The sequence below is a fragment of the Annulohypoxylon maeteangense genome, assembly GCF_022496945.1.
Source record: "Annulohypoxylon maeteangense strain CBS 123835 unplaced genomic scaffold GGS22scaffold_3, whole genome shotgun sequence".
NCBI lineage: Eukaryota > Fungi > Ascomycota > Sordariomycetes > Xylariales > Hypoxylaceae > Annulohypoxylon > Annulohypoxylon maeteangense.
Window position 1 is genome coordinate 2,179,805 of NW_025953250.1, and position 24,790 is coordinate 2,204,594.

Sequence of the window (24,790 nt, forward strand, 5' to 3'; positions counted from 1 at the left end):
GTACCCAAGCAGCCAAGTAAGGGAAGAAAATGTTTGTTAACGGTTCGTACTAGACAGCGAGCTAAGTGAGTTGGGCGTAATGAATCATTGATGATAGTTCAACGTAAAGAAGTCGGGAGATTTAAGGAATTGGGGGCATGGATGAGAATGTCAGGTACCTGGTTAGCCCGTAAATCTGCCACACATATTTGATCGAAGTCTCTTCCTCCCATTTTCTTAGGCACTGGAACCTTGGAAATGGCTTTGGAGTACATATAGGGACGCTGTAGTGGGTGGGCTGGTAACACATACATTACAAGACTAACCTAGATAGTCAATAGTTCAGTCCGGATTAGGTTAGCCTATCAAATCCCATCACGGATAGCCTTACGCTCAGGGAAGAGTAGAAAGTGATGGTAGGCAGGCACAGCCCACCTCAGCGGTAATGAACTTCCCCATGCGACCGTTCATCTTGGTCATTTTTATATTTTTATAGCTTCATCCACCTACAATCTAGTCAGAACCGCTCAGATGGGTTAACAAAGCTTGACCCAACACTATGAAAACCTGACCAGGGTTTATCTACACAAACAGTTTACTAGCTCAGGTCTCCCTCATATAAGTCATAGGCTTTGTGCGCATGACGTGCAGGGTCATTGCTAGATGGGTACTTTCTGCAGCAGTATATTTAAAGACGGCGATGACGGCCAGCAGGAGAAGGCTGTAGATGAACCTCCTCGTAAACAATTCCGATTATCTCACCTACGCCACCTATTTGGCAAAATGACTGGAAATTCAAATCGCAAAACCGCTCGTCGCCCCTCGTCCAAACCTGGGCGCGGGGTTGAAGTCGATTTCCATTTTCAAACGGCCATGATGGATCATGCCAGTCCGGAAGAGCAAGCCGCAAATGATGTCGTGCTACAGAAAAGACAAACCGACGACAAGCTGTTCTCTAATGTTGATGAACAAGAACAAGCGCATTCTATTACCGATCATTTCACTCGGAATGTACGCATAATTGAGCAAACCCAGTTGCTTAAAGCCGCACGTCATATGCCTAAAGGCGCACATCTTCATCTTCACTTTAACTCTACCCTTCTTCCACAATTTCTACTGGATATAGCCAAAGGAATGCCAAATATGTACATATCGAGTGCTACTCACAAGCTACGATCTAAATCCGATTTCGATAATTGTGAGATCGTATTCACACTTCAGGATTACAGAAAAATAGCAGGCATGAAAGAGAATCTATCATCCGACGACGAAGATCCCCCATGGTATTCGTATTATGAAGACATATTTACTGCGGACGCAATAGGCCCCAATCTATTTGATGAAAATTATGAACCGCGCGGGCTTATGCGCTATCAATATTTCCGCGCTGAGTGGAATGCTCAACGTCAAGGTCGACAATATATGCAAAGCAACGCAACGGGTGCACACGGATTATGGGCTATGGATATGGATTGCGATGAATGGCTTATAAGCAAGCTTATATTTAGCCGAAAGGAAATCGACTTAATATTTAACCCAGTGAAGAAGCCATCAGATCAGACATTGAAACCAGAGACGGAAGAGGAGAAAGAAGAGCGACAACGGAAAGCAGAAGAGGCGAAGTGGTCAAAGGATATCGAACTGGAATTTCATAACAGCCCATATAAAGATGTTCGCCAGAGAGCAACGAGGTATTTCAATTCCTTATCAATGAGCGCTAACTCGCTAACAGACCTTTAGAGCATGGGAGAAATTTAACGGCCGCACTAGAATGATGAAAGGCCTATTCAACTATGAAAAGGCGTTTAGAGCGTATACTAGAAAATGTCTGGAGGAATTTGTCAAAGAAAATGTTCAGTACGCTGAGATTCGGCCAAATTTCATGAAGAGCAACCAAGTTCTGCGAGATAACGGAGCAGGGAGCTTCAATAACTTTGGTTTAATGGAAATCATCGTCGAAGAGTATGAAAATTTTATGAAAGACATCGGCGACATGGATGAAGATGGACAAATCAAAGAAAATAGGATGCTCGATCCTCAAGGAAAGCCGATTTATTCGGATAACAGCGATATTCCACTCGGCAACGACCACACGCCATCCTTGGGGGGGATGAAAGTCATCTACTGCACACCGCGATCTTTCCCTAAACCAATGGTGAAGGAAGCACTAAGTGAATGCATACTAATGAAGAAGAGATGGCCGCAATATATCGCCGGCTTTGACCTCGTAGGCGAAGAAGCGTACGATAAGAGGTACCCGTTGAGGTACTTCGAAGAAGAGTTCAGACAATTTCAGGAAGATTGTCGAACGGAACAGGTTGATATTCCATTCCTGTTCCACTGCGGCGAAACCCCTGACGATATCGAGGGCAATCTTCAATGTGCGCTTGATCTCGACGCTAAGCGGATTGGACACGGATATGCACTTCCCGGGAAGCCAGAGATTATGGAACAGATGAAGGCGAAGAACGTTTGCGTCGAGGCGTGTCCCATTTCAAATATGGTCCTAGGACTGGTGGAACATATGGACGAACACCGGATATACGATCTACTTGCCCACGAAGTTCACTGTTCATTAAATAGTGATAACGGCACTCTCTTTGAGTAGGTTCTTAAGTTTTCCCGACCTAAAATAATATGTGCTGACTTTCATAACTAGGTCTACACTTTCTCACGACTTTTATGAATTTATGGTTGGAAATCGGAATATGAACTTGTATGGTTGGCGTCAACTTGCAAGATGGAGCATAGATCACTCCTGCATGAGCGTAGTTGAACGGGAACGAATTTTGGTGGAATGGGAAAGACGATGGAGAGAAGAGTTTATTCCCGAACTGCTTGGGAAACAGTCTGCCCAGCGTCCGACGAGGTTTGATAGGTTGAGTAAGATCGAGGAAAATCGGCAGATACGAGTGGCTGAGCATAAGCTGTAAGCCTAATGATAGCGCCACATCATGTGTTAGGCATTCACGGGGCGTTTCTGTTCGTCGAGGCGGGGTGTGGAGACGGGTACGATGGTTCATGATTTTACGAAGTTAGATACGAAGTTAGATACCTTATGTATATGATATGGGGAGTCGGTGGTAAGTAGTAGACTTATAGAAGAGCGTATCTATATCTGGGAGTGAAGAGCGCGAGCTGGATATTCTCAGATCTGGGTGTGCTTTACAATATACTGATGATTTCTTGTTATAAAACATTCTACCCGACCTCCTACCAACCTGCATATGAGTATGGCTTGAGGCGTTACGAGGAGACGGATGATTGAATGGATCCAGATTTAAGGGTCAATTAATTACAATATCTTTCCATATTGTATCATGTTTGATGGGTATGCCTTACTTCGTTGCCCACCGAGATGTTGCTTGCATATCACAGATCACGGGCGGAAACAAAGAGATGCTTCCACTAGCTGATGATCTTGGCAGCTGGCTGATGGCGATGTTACCCCTCAAACAAAGGAGGCTGAGTGTGGTTGTTAGCCATCTGCGCCGCTCTTGACCGAAAAGGGGTGACACCAGTGGAATCGCTTAAGCTATGGTGGAGCTAGATCGGCGCTTTGAAGTCTAAACTAAGCCCGATCAGTTTAAAGTCGCGGAGGCCACTAAACGCGTGCCAGCGCACTGGGCAGAGCCTGAACAGTCTGTATAAAATAGTGCGGGCCGTAGCGGCTAATGGCGCGTTGAAGACCCTGTCAGGACTAGTAAGGACCCTGTATCTTGAAACTTTTTTGAATCAAAGAACAAATAAACCCACTATGGACCGCTAAGATCCACTAACACGCACTAACAAGAGATGGCCTCCGATCTATAACCAATCATAATAGAGGAAGAAAACGTGGTAGGGATCCCCCAACTTCAAATATCTTTTTCGAGCTACGCAACTACAAACATTCATTTTCCTCTTCAGCTTCCAAAAAGATTCCTTCGACGTCTTTGTTTTAAGACTCTTTTTTCTCTCTCCTTCATCTCCTCCTTTCCATTGCACTTCTCTCAAATTATTTTTGACTATTTTGCTTCTTGGATATATTGACTTATATATATACCATATATTTCAAATGTACTTGTTAAGCAATTGAACATGCTATTTTCTGTCCTAATAAATTAGGTCGGGCGAATTCAATCGACTCGCTCCAGTCCGTCATTCCACCAACCTTGAACCCAACTCGAGTCAATCTAGGTTCGAATTAAACTACTTACCCTACCCACATTCTTCCTCCGCCTGGTTTAGATTGGTCAGACTTGATTCACAGTTACGCCCTTAGTAAACGACTAAGTCGTTCAAAGTGTCTTGTGAGAAAGACCAGCAATGGCTGACGACGGTAGACCACCAGCAGCCGCATGGTTCTCTTCTGACTTGGATGACCCTGCTGATCAGGGTCCTTGGGGTTGGCGTTTAGATGTCGTCACTCTACTTGCTGTTATAGGCGAATCGTCTATAGCAGAACATTCACAGACCATCACAGCCAGTATCTTCTGCCTCCTCCCGCGCATCATCCCCGCCCCTCAGGCTTTCTTGAAACCCTCTCGACCTGTTCGCCTTCCCGAAACTACAGCCAAGATGACCGGTGTCTATAGTGGTGTCACCCTCGATACTGTAGGCTTCTTTGCGAACATCATTCACCCTCTCGACGAGTTACAGCCTTTTGCCTTTAAGGTCCTCGAAATCAAACATACTGATCGAAACAACGCCGGTGGTGTTGAGGTCCCGCGTACGCTCACGGAAAGAACTAGATGGTGGTTTAATCGACGACGACATGGGAGCAACTCTTCTACCCCAACCCAGGGACTTGCTACCCGGCGCACTCTTCCGCGTTATAATGAATCTCCATCGGATACGCCAGAAAAAAGGAGATCAGATACTCCGACAGCTACACTATTTAATTCAGGCACCGATGTTGAGGCTGGAGCACCAAAACAAGGGATCGTGAGACAACCTACAATGAAGGAGAAGCTTCAAGATTTTGCGGCTAATCCAACACTGGTCAACACTAGCGCGAGGCCTGCAGTCCCGGCAACCTTATACTCGCCTCTTCATATCCTCTCTATATTCTCTTGCTTGATCACATTAGGCATAATTGGACTGGCAGCCCGTTACCAAGATGGCACGGCCATAATCGCTGTGTCGCTCGTCTCCTTCGCTAGCTCCATTGTTGGCTGGGCCTCGTGGTGGAGACCTATCCTCATGAACCGAAGTCACACTAACAAGGTCCCTGAAGGTGATGTGATAATTCGCACACGTGAAGGCGCCTTTCTTCTCATAAAATGTACGGAGGAGGTCGCGCGTGAGCTTTATTCGGGCACCGAAGAGTGTCAGTATCACGTTAGTGGACAGGCATACAGAGTACTTATGGGTCTCGGGACCTGCTTATTGATGATCTCTGTGATCTTGCTGGGCAACTGCAAGTGGTACACACAGATTTTCATTGGCTGCAGTTATATCGTGTTGAATGGTGTTTACTGGGCAATGGGGTTGCTTGATAAGCGATACTTCTGGGACTTGAGCCGCTATGATATTAAGGAGATCACTCCACCAGAGTCCAAGGACGCCCACACAACAACATTCGCCGATCCCCGCGAGGGCGTAAAAAGCTACACGCGCACACTATGGTTCGCCGTTCGTGAAACTCAGCGCACGGCTTGGGTCCACCGCAGCGGCGCTGCCCCCGACACCCCGCAGTGGCGCAAATGGCTTGCTGAAGCCGAACAGGCTGCCAAGAATGGAACTAAGAATTGGCCTGCAGTCGGCCGCAAGGATGACATCATGAAGATGATGGACGGCGAACTTACCGGCAGCCCTATCGTCAAAGAACCACCTCAGTCGCGGGATTACGATGCTGCTGAGCAGGCGGCGCCGTATACCGAGGTGCAGCCCCGCGACCGACGTGGTAACGATGGCACATTGTAGGCGGGTTCGCCTATATTTATACTACTATTAGCCGCGTCTGTTTTGAAAATCAGTTGTGTTGGATACCCATATATGAATGAGCGAGTTGATTTGGAAGACCTATGGCCTTGGTATGATCTATACGATACGAATTTTGTGTTTCTGCATTTGTTGGGTTTTATCTACATTGCATATTGATATATTTCTATACTGTCCCATTCCGCATGGTTAGGGGAGCATAACGACATACGTTTGAAGGCATGGCATGGCATGTTTTGCATGAGATAAACCTTCGAGGTTTTTATATAGGTAGATTGTGGGGAAACGGGAAGGGAATTGTATATATATAGCACTTTTACAAGCGAGGTGTTTTGGGTGTCAAGGTCAGCGTTGGTTTTCTTGGGATGATGATGGGGTTTTTGTATAGGTATTATTAAATAAACTATCTACAGTACTTGTTATTATTATCTACCATCTTCCAAACAAAGCGACATCACCAACTTCTTCAACGCATCCCACTTCGGCCCCGCGTCCCTGGCTGACGTCAGGATCTCCGTCGCTGGGTTGAAGATGTCCCATACGGGCAGGTATTTCTTGTCTTGTTGGTAGTTTCCCTTCTTGCCGATCATGTCTAATGCCTGCTTCATCTTCGTCCTGTCTTCTAGATCCTTGGCGATATCCTTAAAGAGCTTTGCTTCTTTCGTCTCGGCGTGGCGGGTTTGTAGGAGCCGCGCTAGGTACATGATTAGTGATGCTAGGCCTGCGGCTAGAGCGGTGCCCGCGGAGGACCCGTCGTGGTATTTGACTGGGGCTTGCGAGCGTGGGTTTTTGGCTTCGGCTACTTGGTTTCCTGGAAAGTACTGGGGTGGGTTAGTTGGTGGATTCTACTTGCGACTTCTTTAAAAAAAGATATACTAGATGTCTACTAACCCAGTCAATTCGATCCGGCGTCTCCGTCGTCGGATCGCGCTGCCCCAGCCAGAGCGCGGCGCCGATACGGAAGATATGCTCGGGCTGCTGGCTGTATGGGAGTACCTTCATCGCGGTGGTCTGGATGTCGTCGCTTGCTGAGCAAAACATGATAATGCCGTTGTTCTTCACTTCGTTGATAGCTTCTCTAAGCTGGGTGAAGGCATCTTTTTTCGCGGGTTTGGATGGGTCGCTCTCATCTAGGGCTGAGCTAGTTCCTGTTGCTATTCGGTATTTAATGGTCCACGATACTGAAATGATCCGGACCTTCAGGTCGATGGCGGCTCGGATGGCTTCGGCGGCGCTGTGGGCTGAGATGGTCCGTCCGTGGTTGTGGGCTACGCCGCAGTGGATCTTGATGACGAAGAGGTCAACCCACGGGTTTATGCGCAGAATCATATTGGCCATGATGGTGCCGTGGCCGCCGCTGGAATAGTGCCATGGGTTTTCTGTTTGGCGGTCGGAGGGGTGGAAACTGAGACCGTTGACATTGACAATGCCACCGTACATGTCGACGCTGCCGAGATTCACTCCGTCATCGATGAGCGCAACCTGGTTAGAAAAAAAGGCATGTAAGTAGGACAGTTAAGTTAATAGGGGTGCATCAATATACGTACTCTGACTCGATCTGTTGGAGAGGGTACCTGCGGTATCATCGATGCTAAAGCACTGCGAAACCTGTCCATGGCGTCGACCCAAACATGTTGTTTTGCGGTCGAATCGTCATCGATGTACTCAGACGCCTCTTCGCCGGTATTTATGTTGGCAAAGTAATCGCCCATCTGGTTGTTGTAGATGAATTCAATCTGCACTTTCTGTGATTCTCCACGACGTAGAAGCTCCTTCATCAACTTGTCCTTATTATCTCTGCCCTAGAATATGCAAAGATATGGGTATTAGTGTTGTCTAGAGGATATAAGCGGTTAGATACATCGTGAACGCACTGAGTTTGAGCGGATAAATTCCACATTTGGGTATGTTTCCTTCAACGCATCTTTGAATCGCTTGATCGCCGTTTTCATCCTATCTATGGTTTCGAGACCCTGGAATAATTGGCAGTGTCAATGTCTGTAGGTAGCAATTTTTGGGGGAGAGAGTAGAACGTACTGGAGAGGTATGAATGACGACCTTTTCCACGCCAGTTGTCGAGTGTAACCTGGGAATGCCTTCACTGCACCCCCAGGCTTTTAACACAGTCTGATTGCCACTCCAGTACAAGTGTACTACCTTGATGGTGGGGGCGGCGAAGGCGATGACATCGGTGCTCAAATCAGGCTTACGCCAATCCCTTCAGCAATTATCACGTTAGCCGGATACGCCGGAGGCGGCACGTTATAGTATAATTGACTGCAGACCTACCAAGTGTGGATAGAAATGGGCTTGCGCATGGCCTGGTCCACTGTCGAGTCCCTCCCTTGGATTGCTTTCTCTATGGCGGCATCTGTATGCGATGGTTTATGTCTATCTTCGACCTCTAGCCGCAAAATCTCTCTTACATTGAGCTCGTCGTACAATTTATTGAATACGTCTACGAGATCGGTACGCCCAGGTCGAGGATTCGTAACGTCTACATTATCTGCCGCTGAAGGGACAACGGGGACATGACGGATAACCGGGATGCTGACATACGAAAGTATGGTGCTGAACCCGCCGGCTTTCATCCGATCCAATAGCTCTAAGACCTTCTTGGTATCTTGTAGGCCTCTTGCGTCGAAATATAGATTTGTGGCCCAACCTAAGACAGCCGTCATGTTAGCGGGAGCACATCCAATGCTTTAATAGAGATATTTACCGTCGGCGCCTCTGCCATAAATAAGATCACGGGCATCTAAGTCCGACCTTGTCCCCGTATAGTGCGCCTTGAGGAAGTCAGATAATATCTTAGCTGCTTTCGCGCCCGTGGTTGCCGGAGGCGTTGTGTTCCCTCTAGTTGGCTTCGAGCCCCCCGTACTTAGACCAGCCTTTGATGCTGTAATTGGAGTCGGCGGTCCTCGCTTTCTACTAGGCGGTGGCATCTGAGACTGGTATTGAATCGAAATCCTGTCTTGGGAAGTATCGATTGTAGGTGCTTTCTGTAGCCGATGCCCTTCTGGAAAGGGGCTAGGGCTGGTTAAGGTGGCAGAGGTATTCATAGTCACCGCCTGACTTCCCATGATTTGATTTTCCACGGCGTAATTCCGATTGTCGCGATTTCGGATCCCAAAGTTTACGTACTGATTACCCGAGGCGGCACCTTGACTTGCGAGCTGCTGTGCTTTTTTCGTGGAACCACTTCCATCGAATTGGCTTTCCGCCCGGCTTTCCGGTCTTTGCGGTTGATTCAAGGCCTTCTCTTCTTTAGTGGGTGGAGGTACTGATTTCTGCTTCGCCTCGTCATTCTTTTTCTTTTCTTCCTTAGCAGCGATGATAACGTTACGACAGTACATGATCGGAGATTCCCCTTTTTTATTAAACAGAGTCTTATTCTTGATCATCAATTCGTCAGCCCTGAGAATCAAGTCCTGTACAATTTCAATGTATTCGTAGCCCCTATCGTTGCACTGCTTTACGTGCATGGCATAATGAATTGGTGTGTTGCCTTCGTTGTCAGCAGACGCAAGCGTTTCTGGCTTGGCTTTGGGAGCAAGTTTTCTCAACTGAATTAAATATAACTTATTGTCTTCTGGTGACTTTTGCGGCAGTGACTTTTTCCCAGACCGTTCGAAGGGCCAAGCAAATAAGTGGTGTAGACAATTCCGTTTGTTATCATCTTGGAGATGTAAAAAATCCGGAAATTTGTCCCCGAGGCATTCTTCAACACAGTCGATAAATTCGTCGTTTTCGTAAACTAAGGCCACTTCGAGGACTAACATTTTCTTTTTCCCATCTGGAAACTGAGGCTCGTCCGTGTCTTTGACCCGATTCTCGATGAGATAACGTATTAGCTGCTTACAAACATCTTTTCGCGCCGCGTAGAACTCGGCTTTGGATCTTGCAAGGACATGGAGTGCTGTCGCTCGAAGAGGCTCATTGCTATCCCCCTTTCTCTCAGCGAGCGTTCGCTTTTTGTACTCTTCGAGAATTGGGGTTTCTTGGCTTCCGACACTGCTGTCCCACCGTCTCTTGTTTTGCGAGAGAAGGTTTAACACATCTTTGCATTGCTGGTCTAGCTCTTGACCCTTCCAGGCTTTCTCTTCCTCGCTGAGTTCAGCGGATTCTGTAAGCTGCCCCCCATACTGCTCATTATGGGCCGATTCATCAGGGCCGAATAACTCATCATCATCTATGTCGCTACTAGGCATGTCTCTGGCTAATGTAGGTAATTATAGAAGGTGTTCAGGTGGAGGTAGAGTAAAGGACAGCGAGCGAAAAAAAAATGTATCGGGGATGAGGTACGTTGAACTATCAAGGCCCTACAAGGCTCTCTTCCCCTTGGGGGCTGGAATTGTGTATTGTACCTAGTAGGTAGCTATACCTTCGATGTACTTTGATACGGACATATTTTGTGCTGACACCCTCATGCAACTTCAGCATGCAACACACCCTTACCAAGGATTCACGTTATTGATTCCGCCAATGGATTGATGGCTAGCAACTTGTCTTCAGCCTGCTTCTGCAAGCCCGCCTCCCCGAATAGGTAGCTTACCTACATATCATATGCTAGATAAGGAAATGAGAGTGCGGCTGTAGATTCGGCGTCAAGGAGACGTAGGTACTACCACACCTTTCGTAGAATAATCGATATTTCCAAAGCCACCTACTCCACCTTACCATGTCGATTGGAAGGTTGAGAGATAGCAACGTAATTTTACGCGTCGTTAGCTTGAGCCTTGTACCTACGTACGTATGGAAAGGCAGCCAGGCAGCCAGGGTTCAAGATATGTTATTGATGTTGAATATCGTGACTGCCATTATACGACGGTTAAACGGACGAAATAAGAATATCCATGTATCAATATGTACTGGGTAGATACTATGTAGGTAGGTAAATAGCTTAACAGGTGTATAGGCCAAAGGACGACAAGAATAATGATGATGAAGGAAGTAAAAAAGAGGGAAGTCATCGCAGCCACTATGAAGTACATCAGCCATGTAAAACAGAAAGTGCTACCCGCACTGTGAGGGGTATATTATGAAGCGAAATCCGCTACACAGTGCAGAACCATCTCAAACCACACTAACTAACCTGTCTCAGAATAAGTGGATCTAGTGTAGTCACAGTTGAAGTTCAGGAAACCTTCAACTAGGTAGTTTTGCCTTTTTCTTCTATTATTTCTTCTTCTCTGAAGGGGAGGTTGGTACATTTTGCAGCTTTCACAAGTTGCAAGTATATCAATAATCTAACTTCTAGGGTACTGCCGTCTTTGTTTCTTCGACGGTCATAACTTTCTCCGCGTTGTCCTCCGTTGTCACCCGTGGCCTTGAAGCCTTGATTGCATCTTCAAATGTGGTGTAGAAGGTACAATCCCACAGATTGTTTATCCCTGAGCTCAAATTCGAGCTCGAGATGATGTCTCCGAGCCTGTTGACTGCAGTGCTTGTTGGCACTATCTTGATTGGGTCGTCAGGACGCCGGAATCCCCAGAGAGGTGCTTTCAATTGCGTCCTCAAGTCAGGCGTCACCCCAACGGTGGGATAGAGATAGAACTCCTCATCGTTATCCCGTGTGAGGAGAATGCAAGCTCTAAAGAGAGACATTATACCGCTTGCTTGCGAATCATTTTCTGATAGGGACCACTGGGCAAGAAACCGGTTACTCCACTCGTCGGCTGGATTGTTTCCCACGACTTCGGCGGCGTGGGTTGTGATCTTCTCAACCGACTTCTCACCGTAAACACTGGCGTTCCCGGTCACAACAGATCCACCTTGGATTCCGGCATCGCCACCAATCGTTCTTGTTACAGTCTCGGTAGTCCTCATCATAATATGCTTCGCATAAGGTGCGATTGCGGTCACCATGGGTCCCAGGCTGTTACTACCTCTCTTTGCCTGGAATTCAAACGAGATGTTCGCATCCTTAATGCGGGTGGATCGGTGAGAAAAAAACTTGAAGTCATAGACTAGAAGTGTTGCAGGTGTTTTTGAAATTTGGTCCAGCGTCCCGTGAACGATAGCTTTAGCAACGGCGCCGACATTGAAAGCCGGTCTCTTTTTTCGGCCACCGTAAAATTCGGTCGCCACTTCTCGCTGAATCTGCCCGGGTCTGTTGCGGGTGTGGACGTCTTCAAAATACTGGTCAGCGTTTATCCTAGTTATATTGTAGACAGGGTCTTTGGATACTTGCCTCCAGCTTCTGCGTCTAGGGTTAGTTCGAGGTTGAAGGTCGTATCTCCAGCCCTTGGTGCGTACTGTACAATCTCATCATCCTCGTCGTAATCAGACTCCTCCCCGCTCACCCAAAGCTCAGAATCAAAGTCGGAATCGTCCATCGACGAATATTTGCGCAAGCAGGCACAGTATAGTTTGTTTGAAGATGACTTGTACGGATGACGGCAAGGCTAGCTTATCTCGACAATTTTCTTACACTCCTCTTTCGGTTTGACAAATGGCTCAATGCAACGATTCAGCTCATCCGCTTCCCCAGTCCTTGTACCAGTCATGTACCTAAATACCTACCTACCTACACCTTTCTCACCCCCTAGAAGAACAACCCCCGCTTTCTCATTTCAGCCCCCTCGTCTGCTCCCAATTATGCAAGGCTGGAGTAATGTTATTGTCTACTTTCTCTCATTGTATTAATATGCTACTGCTGGAAACCCTCGTCGATTTTCTTCGTGTGCTCATTTTTAGCCGCATCACACTCTCTGGACGCAATGGAAACAGACGATCCCGAGGAAGTTGCTTTAGCAAGCAGCAATAGTGAATCAACTCTACTTGAACGACTGATACTCAAAGATACGGAACCGCCATCAGAGAGCCAAAGCAGTAATGTGCCGCCCGTCGAGTAAGTATTTAAACACCTTCGTGGCGTGTATCTGCCATCAACATTTCGGACTGAGAGGATTCTAACACAGAATATTGCGGGTAGTGTGGTGCATGTTGCTGCCCTGAGCTTAGTAGAAGACAGACACTCGCTCTCGGAGCTCCTCGACCTGGCAAATAACACAGAGAGGAGGGAGTTTGTATTTCAAAGTGGTCTATCTACCTTCCTAGTGGGTGATCTTACCCAGGAGTCTATTCAGCAAGAAGCGATGTGCCTCCTTCGTGATCTATTAGCTACAAGACAATCAAACACTCCAGTCAGTGCTAAAGAACAGTATATATGTTCCCAGCTAACATTTAGCATAGGACACAAGGAAAGCCATCATCTTCGTGGCTTACGACCTTGGCGCTCTCGTGATTAAGCAGGCTCTCTCTATCGCTGCCAGGTTCCAGAATAAATATTCCAATATTTTTTGGAACACGTCAAAAGTGGTAAGCTGCCCTAGGTCGCCGTTAAACTACGGATTACTCTAACAGCGGTACTTCAGATCTTCTCTGGGTGTCTGCAACGAAGCAAAGATACAAGGGATATGATATCAACGCTTTGGACATTTTTGTCAAGCAAAGTAGACATTAACTCACAGCGTCTTCTCGCACCTCAGATAATAGAAAATCTTGCACAGACAACAATTCAGATCAACGAGGCATTCATCAGTTCCAAAATTGCGTTACGCACGCATATCATTCATCTTTACGCAGGTGAGGTCGAAGCAGGAATGATACATCCTGTAAGGAAATCTTCTCTTTTCAATCGTGCTTATAGTGGTCTGTCAATGATGCTAACATACCTGCCTACCTACCTAATTAAAGAGTATGGATGCTTTTACTGCAACAATGGGGCTTCCTTCAGAGACAACCATCCAGGAACAGAGCAAGAACGGTTCGGCATCTCGATTTCCGGGCCTGGACAAAATAGTTTCATATGGACTAGAGAGTATGAATTCTATCTTTGAGATAAACTTCTCGCGTGCTAACAAAGATACACTTGTCTAGACTTGGCTTCTCATCCTGACTGGCTACCCATCGAGCAGGCACTTCTAGCCCTTGCAGCTCCGCCACGCATATCACAACTTGACCCCAGAGATGTCGCTGCACTTCTGCCAGGAGTAGACGCACAAGAGCATGTGGATTGGGAAGAATTTCAAGGGCCTCAGATCTTGCACGTCCAAGGACATTCCGACAGCCTCGCGCACAATGTCGCAGATCAAATCATGCTCAAGGGCATAGCCAAACTACGACAGCAATATGATTACACCTTCACAGACTATCTTTCCTTCAGCTTTGATTCACGGGACCCCCAACGGCGTTCTATCTCTGATATGATAATCTCAGTCCTAGCTCAAGCCATGTCTGGGATATTTACTGGCACTGTCAACGATAAATTTCATTTACTCCGAGATTTATTTATCATACGTTAGTATTCATTCCCCGATATTCGTATATACAATACCCGAATTTTCTGCTCCAGACAGCTGATCCTTCTACACTGCTTTTAGGAGGCGGGTGGACAGATAAATCAAGCATCTCCATGTTCGAGGCCGCCCGGACAAGTTTCTTCCCTTCTGGGGTCATTATTACCCTACATGACTTCGATGAATGCGACCGCGACAGTCGGAAGGCCTTCCTGAATTATTATTCGGCCCTACAAAAGAAGACAGAGATCTCAATTAAGTTGATTGTTACATCACGGGAGCCAAACGCGTTAGCTGTCGAGCTTGAAAAGTGGCCCAGACTTGACGTAGATGCCTATGTCACCGAAACTAATTCTGAGTCTCGAAGACTTGTGGACGATTCGATACAGTTATGTCCCAGCGGTCCTAGAAGACAAGAGATGCAGAGTCACTTGGACAAATTGTCTGCGATGGGACCAACCAACTTGCATACAATACTTGCGTTACTTTTCGATCATACAAGCTGGCCAGATAACCCATCGGATCACTCCCTTTCTGAGTTTACACGTCTCCTTCCCCATATCTCTTCTTCCGATACGATTGAAGGGGTCCTGGACAAGATAATTAAGCTCGACGAGAATGTTGATCTATTCCGTTGGCTTCTAAGCTGGCTACTGTGTAGCTATCGTCCTCTAAATCTCGAAGAGCTTTCCTTAGTTGTAGAGTATTATAAACAGCTCAACACGACCAGACCAGAGTCTTTTCAGCCTATTCTAACCCAGCCTTCAATGCAAGTTCAGCAACAGCTGAGATCTCAGCTTCGTTTGCTCACTGACTTCAAGTATGATCAAGCGACTGTCCGTCCCGATATCATGAGTCTCTTCGTCGACAATACAGACATTAATTCATACATATGGAATGAAGTTGCAAATGAAGCGCATCAAAAATTGGCCGAATTCTGCTTCACCTACCTTAAGTCAGATAAGGCAGTTGCGTCGCTTGAGGATACAGTCCTACGGTATGAGTCCGCATTGCAAGAACAGCAGCAGAGGTTTAAAATGGCCATGCCGGTTCTTCCGGCAAACCAAGGGTTACTTCTCTACGCAGTAAAAGCCTTACCGTATCACCTCTCTAAGTGTTCCTCTAGTTATCAAAGCACCGCGCTATCGTTCTTTTTTGATAAGCAAACTAAACATGTCTCAATATTATGGGCAAAGGTGTATTGGGCAATGAGTAGTCCTCTTTCTCGCACTCTCGAACCCCCCGAATCGGCCTTACCAATTTGCGCCAGCCTAGGATTCCTAAGTCGTGAGAGGTTCAACGCCGAACCCGAAAATTTAAGAGTGCAATGCATAAGCTCAGCAATCATCGGCGGTAAGGGCGGCGAGGTGCTAAGCCTCTTTCCACCAAAAGCCCTCGCAGTCTCCACATACATGGAATTTCTACTTTCAGCCCTTCAGGCAGATGACGGGACTACAGCGCTGGACCTAGCACAAGGAGTTCTATCGCATCCTGAGTGGCATAGGCATACACAAACTTGGCCTCATTTCGCAATCTGGACAGCTGTGTGGCTGAACATGGTAGAGCTTACAAAAATACTTCTCGACAATGGCGTAGGTGTTGATATTGAGCCGAATGTCGAACTGGCGCTAGGGTATTATCCTTCAATTCTCCATATGTCATCTTTGTTGGGCTATTCCACCATTACTGGGACTCTACTGGCTCGAGGCGCGACATCAAAAGTTCCAACTCTGACCATATATGGGAGCTTTCAGACTGCGGCATACCGGGGTCACATCGACGTGGTTCAGAAGTATCTTGACCATGATCCTTCGTATAAAAAGGCTAGACAACCGCATACCGCTCTGTGGGCTGCCTCCGAATGGGGCTGCTGGCAATCTGTAAGCGCACTCGTCGAAGCGGGTGCGGACGTCAACGAGCCACAGGGAACCCCTCCAGATGACTACCGCACTTGGACGCCCCTGGCCATCGCATCTAGAAACGGCTATCCAAAAACTGTAGAAGCGCTCTTGGCCGGGGGGGCTGATGCTAACGCCGTTGGTCCCTATGGAATGGACACGGCACTGTGGTTTTCTACGGTCGATAACATCAACATTGGCTGCGTCCAGGTCATGCTCAAATATAATGCCGACCCTAATCACTACTTCGACCCACCGCTGCTAGCAGAGATAGCAAACTCTAGCTATGATACTGCCTCTATTATCCCTATCTGCAATTCTCTCCTCGATGGAGATCGGCCCATCAATCTAAACGAAACAAATCGTGACGGGAAAACGGCTCTCATGATAGCCTCTCAGTCTAACAAACTCGGTCTAGTCCAGTGGCTACTAACCAAGGGTGCAGACATTGATGTTCTAGACAGCTTTAATAAGTCTGCTTTATATTACGCCGTTAGCAACGGGCACGTCGAAACCGTCACTGCTCTACTAAAAAAAGGGGCGCGCGTCGATGTGGCTCACAGTTATGGCGAAAGCTCTCTCCTTTTTGATGCTATATCGTATCCCGATATTGTACGGCTTCTACTAGATTATGGCGCAGACGTCAACATATCAAATTCTTTCGGTAACAGGCTCATCAATTTAGCTTCATCATCTGGCAATGTAAAAGTTGCCGAGATACTGATAGAGAAGGGTGCAGATATTGATCATAAGGACGAATATGGTTGGGCGCCCATATTTGATGCAGTGTAAGCAGAAATTCTGCATTTCTTTAAACCAGATGATTGAGATGCTTACTTTCAGCACAATCGTGGCCTCTCAAACACAAAAGACTAATCAAATATTATCACAGGGGCTTTTCTCGTAATGTTGTCTTAACACGACTTCTAGCTGAGAAGGGTGCGAAAATGGACGGCATGGCCTATGACGAGACAATTTTGCACCGAGCATCTAACGGGGACCTCGAGATCCTTAAAACAGTGCTTGAATTCCGCAAGGGTATCGATATCAACGCCCGTAACACACATGGGCTCACTGCACTGCATGGCACCATTCGTGGACGCTTTGACGTCGAATCTCTGCGAGTTCTCATCAGGGCAGGTGCCGACTTGAACGCACCAGATGCCGATGGCGAGACTCCTTTGCATAGTGCTTCGCGAGAAGCGAATACCCTTGATCACCTTAAGCTCCTCCTCTCTCAAGAAGATATCAATCTAGACAATCCTAGCCCATTATGGGGCAGCCCACTCTGCCTTGCCTCACGAAACCTCAACGTAGAAGGGGTACAGGTCCTTCTCGATCATGGCGCTAATGTTAATCTCGCCGTGCCAAATTGTTCACATTGTACACCCTTGATATCGGTCCTGGGCACATACGGTTGGACCACACGCAACGAAGACATCCTGACCATAGACATAATCACTCGCATGCTAGTCTTCAACCCCCGCAGCAAAGCAAATATCAAACAAACAGTTATTGGCGGCCGTTTCCACACCGCTTTCGCAGCGGCCTGTGTTTCGGCCAGCCCAGCCACGCTTAAGTTCCTCGTTGAAGAAGGAGCCGAAGTTCGCTTGGCAGACACGTTCTCGGGGCGGCTGCCACTGCACTTTGCGGCAGTCAACGGGTTCGACAATTTCCAAGCAATCGTTCTCTCCTATAGAGGCGATCTTATGGCCCCGGATAAGGAGCAGAAGAACTGCCTGCACTGGGCGGCGCAGTTCGGAAACCTCAGGGCCATTGAGTTCATCATATCTCTGCTCAGCGACGAGAAAAGGCTGGCGCGCTACATCAACCGACCCGATAGCGATGGGTGGACGCCTCTCTGCTGGGCGGTGCGACCCCACGAACGCGGTTGTGCGTATAAGATGCGCTCTGAACAGCCGGACTATGCGGGCATCGTGAAGGTGCTGCTTCTAAATGGGGCGAAGTTAGATGTAAAATGTACGCTAGGCATCGGAACAGACACGGAGAAGCTCACGCCGCTTGATTTGGCCCGACGGTGTGACGCGGGTGAGGATATCATCAATATGCTTCGGTACGGCGTAGGTGACCAAGACGAATCCGAGAAGCAGAGTAGGCTTGTTGCAGAGGGGCCAGTGAGGATTTATGCACTCCATAATAATTACACCTGTGACATCTGTCTAAACGTGAGTTTACTCCCTCTTCCTGATCACAAAAGAAACACATCAACCCCCAAGCTTCATCCCACCTCCCACTCGAAGCTAACGAACACACTCAGCCAATCTTCGGGCGCGTGTTTGAATGCGATACCTGCGCTGATTACGGCGTCTGCACAAAATGTCTACCTCACAAAGAGACTTTCCACACGGGGCAGACCCAAGGTGATGGGAAAGAACACAACTTGAAATTGTATGCTAAATATAGTGAGTATCAAGACATGCCCGATGGCGAGGGAAAGAATCAGGACGGGCCAGCACCAGATGAGCGGGATGGTGATCGCGAGAGGGATGCAGAGGCTGGTGAGCCTTCGCCGGAAAGAGAGGAGATTTTGGATTTGGATGATATTCAAATTTGATAGATTTCTGGGTGGGAAAGCACAGCGACTGTCGTTTACATGCTTCGAAGGTTCGTAGATCAGATCACCTTACACGAGTATCCTGGGAGCAGAAATTGAGTAGTCTAAACTAGTGAGTCTTCTAGGGTGTCTTATTGGCGGTAGGGATAATAATCACGTCGTCAAATATTAGTGGTCCTAGTTGTCTAGAGTAAGTCAACGACTGATTAATATTAGGTAGGTATCTATTACTTGGTAAGTTTCATGTTATCATCATTGTGGAGGATACATATCATGAGTCGACTGAGATGTCTAAAGCCCCCTGGATAGGTATTATCCACCTGGGCACACAGTCTACAGTGAGTGGCGAAATCAACATTAAATCAACCACACAGTTCGACGCGAAGATGTCAACGAACAAAGAATTCCACTAGTATCGGATTTAATTAACATTTTAAACTTAGCTTCCGCTACCCACTAGAGTGCATTATTGATCCCGGTTACTTGGAATCAATGACGTCGTGTCTCGAAGTATGCTCATCATCATATACAGGAGCGCTAATAAACCTTACACGAGCTGTCTTATAAACGTAGGTAGGTAGCTTGTAGGTACTAGGTAGGCTTAATATGTATGGACTTACAAGTCTTACCAAGTGAAATACGCAGTTCTTCGACCAGTTGATGTAGATGGCTAGCGATAACTTCAATCGTGATATTGAACAGCAGAGCGAGCACCACATGGCTCAGGACAGACATAAGGCCCCTGATGGGCGCAAGAAGGTACTCATTGTAGGCGCCGGCGCTGCTGGGTATGGCTAATCCCAACCTCCATACCTGTACCCACGAATAGTCAGTCTAACACACGTACTCTAGGATGTCTGCAGCATACCACTTATCACAACACCCCGATAAGTTCGATGTAACGCTCATAGATGCCGTTGACTATTGTGGTGGTCAGGCATTCTCTATTCCTCTGGATAAGGAGCGTTACGGTGCGTCGTGGTGTAACCAAGGAGTCCAGGGCGGTTCTTACATCTTCCACCACACGTTGACCATGTTCCACCGGCAGGGCTTCCATGCAGACCCTGTGAATCTTCAGGTTTCTTTCGGAAAAGACGAAACATTCTGGTCCAACATGTTTCCCACGCAACTGCTTGCTCGTCACGAAAAGGAGATTCAGCGTTTGCCAATAGTGTTGAAGCTGATGCGCTGGTTCGAAATAATCTTCGCCCTGATTCCCCTGAAGATCGTATTCAAATTGTTCCGATTTTCTGATGAATTTACCAACACGATCGCTCTACCGATGACAGCCCTATTCCTAGGCACCGGAAATGCAACTCCGGAGGTTCCGGCCATCATGTTTGAACGACTGTGCACGTCGCCGACGTATGGGATGTGGTACGCCCCTGATAAGAACACCTTCATTAACAATCAACCTCCTATGGTCGTCTTTCCCAACTTCTCTGAGTTTTATAATACTTGGAAGATGGATCTCATCTCGCGTGGCGTGACAGTTCGATTATCCACAGAATTGGTCGAGGTCGTTCGACGGAACAATAGTGGTGTGGTCGTCAGGCTTAAAGCACGAACCCCAATGCACGATGGACATAACCCCACCGGCGGCGATCCCGGTGTTCCCACTATCGAAGAAGTGCATGATGAGATCGTGATGTGCTGTCTAGCGGACACCGCAAAGAGAGCTCTCGGTAGGGCGGCAAGCTGGAGGGAGAAGAGAGTTCTGGGGTCAGCTAAGTTTAGCGACGATATTACAATTACTCACAACGATTCCGATTACATGAAGAAGCATTATGAGAACTTCTATAGGGATGACTTGGCCGTGGCCAAACTCAACGGAGTCGACCAGACCTCGCGTCTAGACTCCGCGACGAAGAACTTCCGACCAATGTACTACATCAAGATGTATCCAGAGGACAAGTCGAAGCTCGAGATGTGTTTCGACACGACGAATTACCAGAGCCAGTTCCCGGAAAAAGTTCCGTTCGAGCAGCACGTGTTTCAGACAATCTATCTCAACAAAGACCGCGACAGGAAGCTATGGACGGATCACGAAATTAAAGAGGATAGAATCATTCGGAAAGACTGGTGGCATCAGCTCTGCCATAGCTACACGCATTACCTCTTCGTTGTGCCCTGGATGATGTTCTTGCAAGCGAGGAACCATACCCGCTACGCGGCGTCGTGGACGTTGGTCAATGCTCACGAGGTCGCGGTCATGTCTGGCATCGCAGCCGCTGTGGACCTCGGGGCGGACTATCCTGAGGACCTGGAGAACGACAAGTTTGCTCTTCTCTGTTTTCGACTATATTACCTCCTTGCATATGGGAAGTGGTATAGACGCAGACGCAGCAGTGCTTGTAAACAAGGGGGGTCCACAACGCAGGCCGCAAAAACAGGGGGTGGCTGGGGCACGGGGCTCTACGGCAGCGTATACGAGGGCCCGGGAGTGACAAAAACGGAGCGGCAGACGTGGAAAGAGGAGCTCAAGAAAGGTGCTAGTATTGACAACATGGCCGGTGGAAATGCAGGCGGGAGGAGCCAACCATGAAACGAGCCCGAGCCCGGTCCTCGAGAGGGGGGGGCTTTCAAGCCACACTGTAAACTAGTGTCTCTATATCAAAAACTATCGTAAAGCCACGAATGCAACTCCCACTGAGTCACCGAGTCGAAAGTGTGGTTCAGAATGCAATAAATCAAATCGGGACACCATCGTCTTAACTGTCACGTAAACACGAGCCTCACCTTATGGGACGCGTCCTAATAGGGGTATAGCATGTGCTTGGTATGCACCGCCTGACTCCGCCTTAATTTCAGCTGTGGCTAACTGGATTAAACCCTTTTGAGCCTCAACGCTACCTACCTGTCTATACCTACTATGTACTATGTATACTGCCAAAGCTATAGAATGAGTATTAATAAAACTCAACTGAAACACGTTCGACGAGCGTCTAGGTACACATGGTACGCGGCCGTACATGAATTATGTGGATATTGGCCCGTACCATAAACTCGTGTTGTCTGTTTATAATAAAGAAAAAAAGGAAAAGAATAATTAATAATAACAACAACAGCGATAATAACAATAATAATAATGAAACTCGTGTCTAAGAAACCACTGTGCGTTCCAGTTATTTAGTATATGGGAATTTATACTTACCCCCTTTTTTGGCTATATCGGGATCTAGGTATATTACCTATATTGGATCTATAGAAGCAGGAAACGGAAACCCGTCAGCAGCTGTCAGCTTCGCACCGTGTGTGGGGCCAGATGTCCGAATAAGAATTGTCAGGTGTCAGCAATGCAGAGCCCGCCGCTAAATTAAGTCGCTCAAACTCTGAGCCGGTTACCGTTTTAAGGGCATTACTTATTATTATTAAGGCTTAGACTAGAATAGCTTATGTATGTAGTCTGACTCATCAAGGAATACATACATACCAAGGGATCCATGGATCTCTCATACGTACATAGCTAGCAAATCCGTACCATATTGGGCGAAGAGGGAATCGTTATATTTGGCCCTATAGAACCAGATATCGACCCAACATGGACCCCGACGCCTCGACGACGGGTTCGCGTGCGTCGCGAAGGCCACCAATAATCGTGCGGCAAATCTCGGCACACCAGACCTACGCCCTACGACACGACGTGCTCTGGCCTGACAAACCCACGGCTTACGTGCAGCTGCCCGACGACGAGGCCGGTCAGCATTTCGGCGCGTTCATCAGCGGCTGCGACTGCGGCTGCGAATCTGCGTGCAATCACACTGGCGATCACAATCACAATACCTGCTGCGACGGTAACGATAACACCGCAGTCCCTGCCCAGGACAACGCCAGCAGCGCAAAGGACAATGGCAGTCACAGCGGACGGGCAGCAGACGAACCTATTAGCGTGATCTCCCTCTTCCTCAACACAGACACAAACCCAAACCCAGCCACGGCAGAAACAGCACAAACACCAGAACCAGGGAAAATAGCCCGGTTCCGCAAATTCGCCACTGCGCGGGTATGGCAGAGCAGAGGCGTGGGGTCGCTGCTGCTCGCCCACGCGATCGAGGTTGCGGCGGCGAGGGGCGCCACGAGGATCTGGTGCGATGCCCGCGCGAGCGCGTTGCCGTTTTACAGACGCTTTGGGATGCGCGGTGAGGGGGATGTGTTTTGGAAAGGTGAGGTGGCTTATTTGAGGATGGGGAGGGAGTTGGTTTGATGAGTGGATGAATGGATTGGTGAGCGAGAAGGGAGGCCGCCGAGGTTGGGAATGGATGGATGGATGGATGGATGGGTGTTTTGCTTTGTTTGGTTTGGTTTGGCTTGGTGAGTGTGCTGTGTGTGCTGTGGTGTACAGTTGTTCGGGCTCGGTCTGGGGGCGTTGAGCGGCCTAATTAAAAGAACGGAAGGGTCTGGGTGAACGAATGCATTCGCATGGTCCGTGTGTTCGTCTAGGTGCGTTATTAGGATTAGGGCTTTAGGGGCGTGGGTTTAGAGATTCGGGACTCCGCAACTTTTGGACATTTCGGGGCGAAGGAGAGAGAGAAGAGAGAGAGACAGGAAAGGAAAGGAGTGGAATTAGACGCGCTTTGCTCCCAGGACTCACGAGACTCGTTGTTAAGACCAATGATCCGGGCCTGTCCGCTTAGAGAGCCGATGATTGGGAATAAGTCAGTGGAAGATCCCGCCGCGGACAGCGCGTATATGTCCTGTCGTTCAAAACAGGCGATCCCCCGCGTTTCCCGTCGGGGCGCGGGCGGCAGACGGAACAAACCTTGACGATGCAATCATCTGCACGATAGGTACTTTTGATCCCTTCCTTGATTAATTAATTAGTTAATCAAATCAATTAATCCATTAAATCCATTATATCGTCCGAGTTCCCGCTACCATGCTAGGGATGGCCTCGAACGACCGGCCCTCGTCCCTGATTTCGTGCTTTAGGAAAACGCCGATGACGTATGTCCTCTCGGCTTTTGAAGGCCCTCGCGGCTTTGGGGATTTATCATCGTCACCTCCCCCGGTCCAGTAGAGGAGCGCGGTAACGATTCTAGCATTTTCCGCATATTGCGTTCCCTTGGAGCCTAAGGTGATACAGTGCCTCTCCGGGAAGACGAAAAAGGGGGTGGTTGGTCAGGATGACAACTTGTAAAGTGCTCGAAGGAGTAACTCGAAGTACCGTGGGTATACACTTAGGTAGACCGAATGTAGACCACATGAATATAGATCACGTGCAGCGACGAGGACATGTTTTAGTCGTCGAGCATGTATGAGATGTATGGGATGGACCGGCTGTAGATGGTATTGGCTTAGGTTAGCTGGTTAGTTAGCTGGTTAGCATGAATTTCGACTTAGCAACTGGGGCACTACTGCGATGCAAGCTGATGTGTATTCTTACTTGACAGCTTAATTATAAGACACAGTGTAGATGTGGAGGATGAAGAGGGATTCCTATGCATTCCTGTGCATTCCTATGGCATAGACGACGATTCATCAACTACGGTATGAACTAGTATGAACTGGTATCATTTCCACCATTTCCACCATTCCCACCCTCTCCACTTACGCACTGTTTTATGCAGCGCGTTTCTGGTATTGCCTATCGGAACAATGTTTATGAGAAAATCATAACAAACTTGAATCGAATAATGCATGCGAGTATTAATGACCCTTGAGTTGCCTGTGCAGTGTGCACCAAGAATCTGGTTCTTAAGAGTTATGCTATGCTCGGCTTGTCTGGGCTTGCCTGGACCATCGTGAAATCGATAGACAATCGACAATCGATGATAGATACCGAGATCTCGATGCGGTCGTCCATCACTTGATAACGGCCGGCGATATATGACCTACCTAAATAGTATACAGACTGGTCATTTGTGAGACATTCCCGATCAAATGATTTGTCTCACTTTTGTCGGCAAAACCTTCAACAACTCCAACTCCAACTCCAAAAAAAGAAAAATACAAAATAAATCAAACCGATACACAACCATCGTTCCTCTTCAATCAGTTCATTCTTACTAAATTAATTTATTCGTGACCGACAAATGAAGCACTGTGTACCACCTACTCTGTACCATCTTTCATACTTACATTTCATAAGCTATCATAAGTTTTATCCAAGT

The 24,790-nt window shown here is 47.7% G+C and overlaps 7 protein-coding genes across 7 annotated transcripts; 5 read left to right on the forward strand and 2 right to left on the reverse strand.

Annotated features, from left to right (window-relative positions):
- Positions 1 to 642: 642 nt before the first annotated feature.
- GGS22DRAFT_185735 (Metallo-dependent hydrolase) lies at positions 643 to 2,912 on the forward strand (the record flags this gene model as incomplete). The annotated part of the gene is made up of 3 exons (XM_047964368.1): positions 643 to 1,670; positions 1,720 to 2,583; positions 2,639 to 2,912. 3 exons carry the CDS (start codon positions 643 to 645, stop codon positions 2,910 to 2,912), a joined length of 2,166 nt encoding a protein of 721 aa, XP_047822193.1.
- Positions 2,913 to 3,690: 778 nt separating this feature from the next.
- GGS22DRAFT_155674 (uncharacterized protein) lies at positions 3,691 to 6,283 on the forward strand. The gene has a single exon (XM_047960247.1). It carries the CDS (start codon positions 4,288 to 4,290, stop codon positions 5,884 to 5,886), a length of 1,599 nt encoding a protein of 532 aa, XP_047822194.1. The 5' UTR covers positions 3,691 to 4,287; the 3' UTR covers positions 5,887 to 6,283.
- On the reverse strand, positions 6,108 to 10,205 carry GGS22DRAFT_96352 (uncharacterized protein). Its single transcript, XM_047968555.1, has 7 exons — positions 8,627 to 10,205; positions 8,194 to 8,569; positions 7,942 to 8,122; positions 7,779 to 7,877; positions 7,452 to 7,706; positions 6,796 to 7,386; positions 6,108 to 6,725 (listed from the first exon to the last, which is right to left on the reverse strand). Exons 1-7 carry the CDS (start codon positions 10,113 to 10,115, stop codon positions 6,330 to 6,332), a joined length of 3,387 nt encoding a protein of 1,128 aa, XP_047822195.1. The 5' UTR covers positions 10,116 to 10,205; the 3' UTR covers positions 6,108 to 6,329.
- Positions 10,206 to 10,749: 544 nt separating this feature from the next.
- Positions 10,750 to 12,516, reverse strand: GGS22DRAFT_155677 (uncharacterized protein). The gene is made up of 2 exons (XM_047960248.1): positions 12,098 to 12,516; positions 10,750 to 12,035 (listed from the first exon to the last, which is right to left on the reverse strand). The coding sequence occupies exons 1-2, from the start codon at positions 12,240 to 12,242 to the stop codon at positions 11,161 to 11,163; spliced, it is 1,020 nt and encodes a 339-aa protein (XP_047822196.1). The 5' UTR covers positions 12,243 to 12,516; the 3' UTR covers positions 10,750 to 11,160.
- A 25-nt stretch (positions 12,517 to 12,541) lies between these two features.
- GGS22DRAFT_96377 (ankyrin repeat-containing domain protein) lies at positions 12,542 to 19,087 on the forward strand. The gene is made up of 9 exons (XM_047968556.1): positions 12,542 to 12,757; positions 12,842 to 13,052; positions 13,102 to 13,227; positions 13,284 to 13,523; positions 13,606 to 13,729; positions 13,789 to 14,208; positions 14,292 to 16,893; positions 16,998 to 18,291; positions 18,384 to 19,087. The coding sequence occupies exons 1-9, from the start codon at positions 12,627 to 12,629 to the stop codon at positions 18,678 to 18,680; spliced, it is 5,445 nt and encodes a 1,814-aa protein (XP_047822197.1). The 5' UTR covers positions 12,542 to 12,626; the 3' UTR covers positions 18,681 to 19,087.
- A 310-nt stretch (positions 19,088 to 19,397) lies between these two features.
- GGS22DRAFT_178229 (FAD/NAD(P)-binding domain-containing protein) lies at positions 19,398 to 21,225 on the forward strand (the record flags this gene model as incomplete). The annotated part of the gene is made up of 2 exons (XM_047963560.1): positions 19,398 to 19,468; positions 19,533 to 21,225. The coding sequence occupies 2 exons, from the start codon at positions 19,398 to 19,400 to the stop codon at positions 21,223 to 21,225; spliced, it is 1,764 nt and encodes a 587-aa protein (XP_047822198.1).
- A 723-nt stretch (positions 21,226 to 21,948) lies between these two features.
- Positions 21,949 to 23,538, forward strand: GGS22DRAFT_96409 (GCN5-like N-acetyltransferase). Its single transcript, XM_047968558.1, has one exon. The coding sequence runs from the start codon at positions 22,222 to 22,224 to the stop codon at positions 22,882 to 22,884; it is 663 nt and encodes a 220-aa protein (XP_047822199.1). The 5' UTR covers positions 21,949 to 22,221; the 3' UTR covers positions 22,885 to 23,538.
- Positions 23,539 to 24,790: the final 1,252 nt, after the last annotated feature.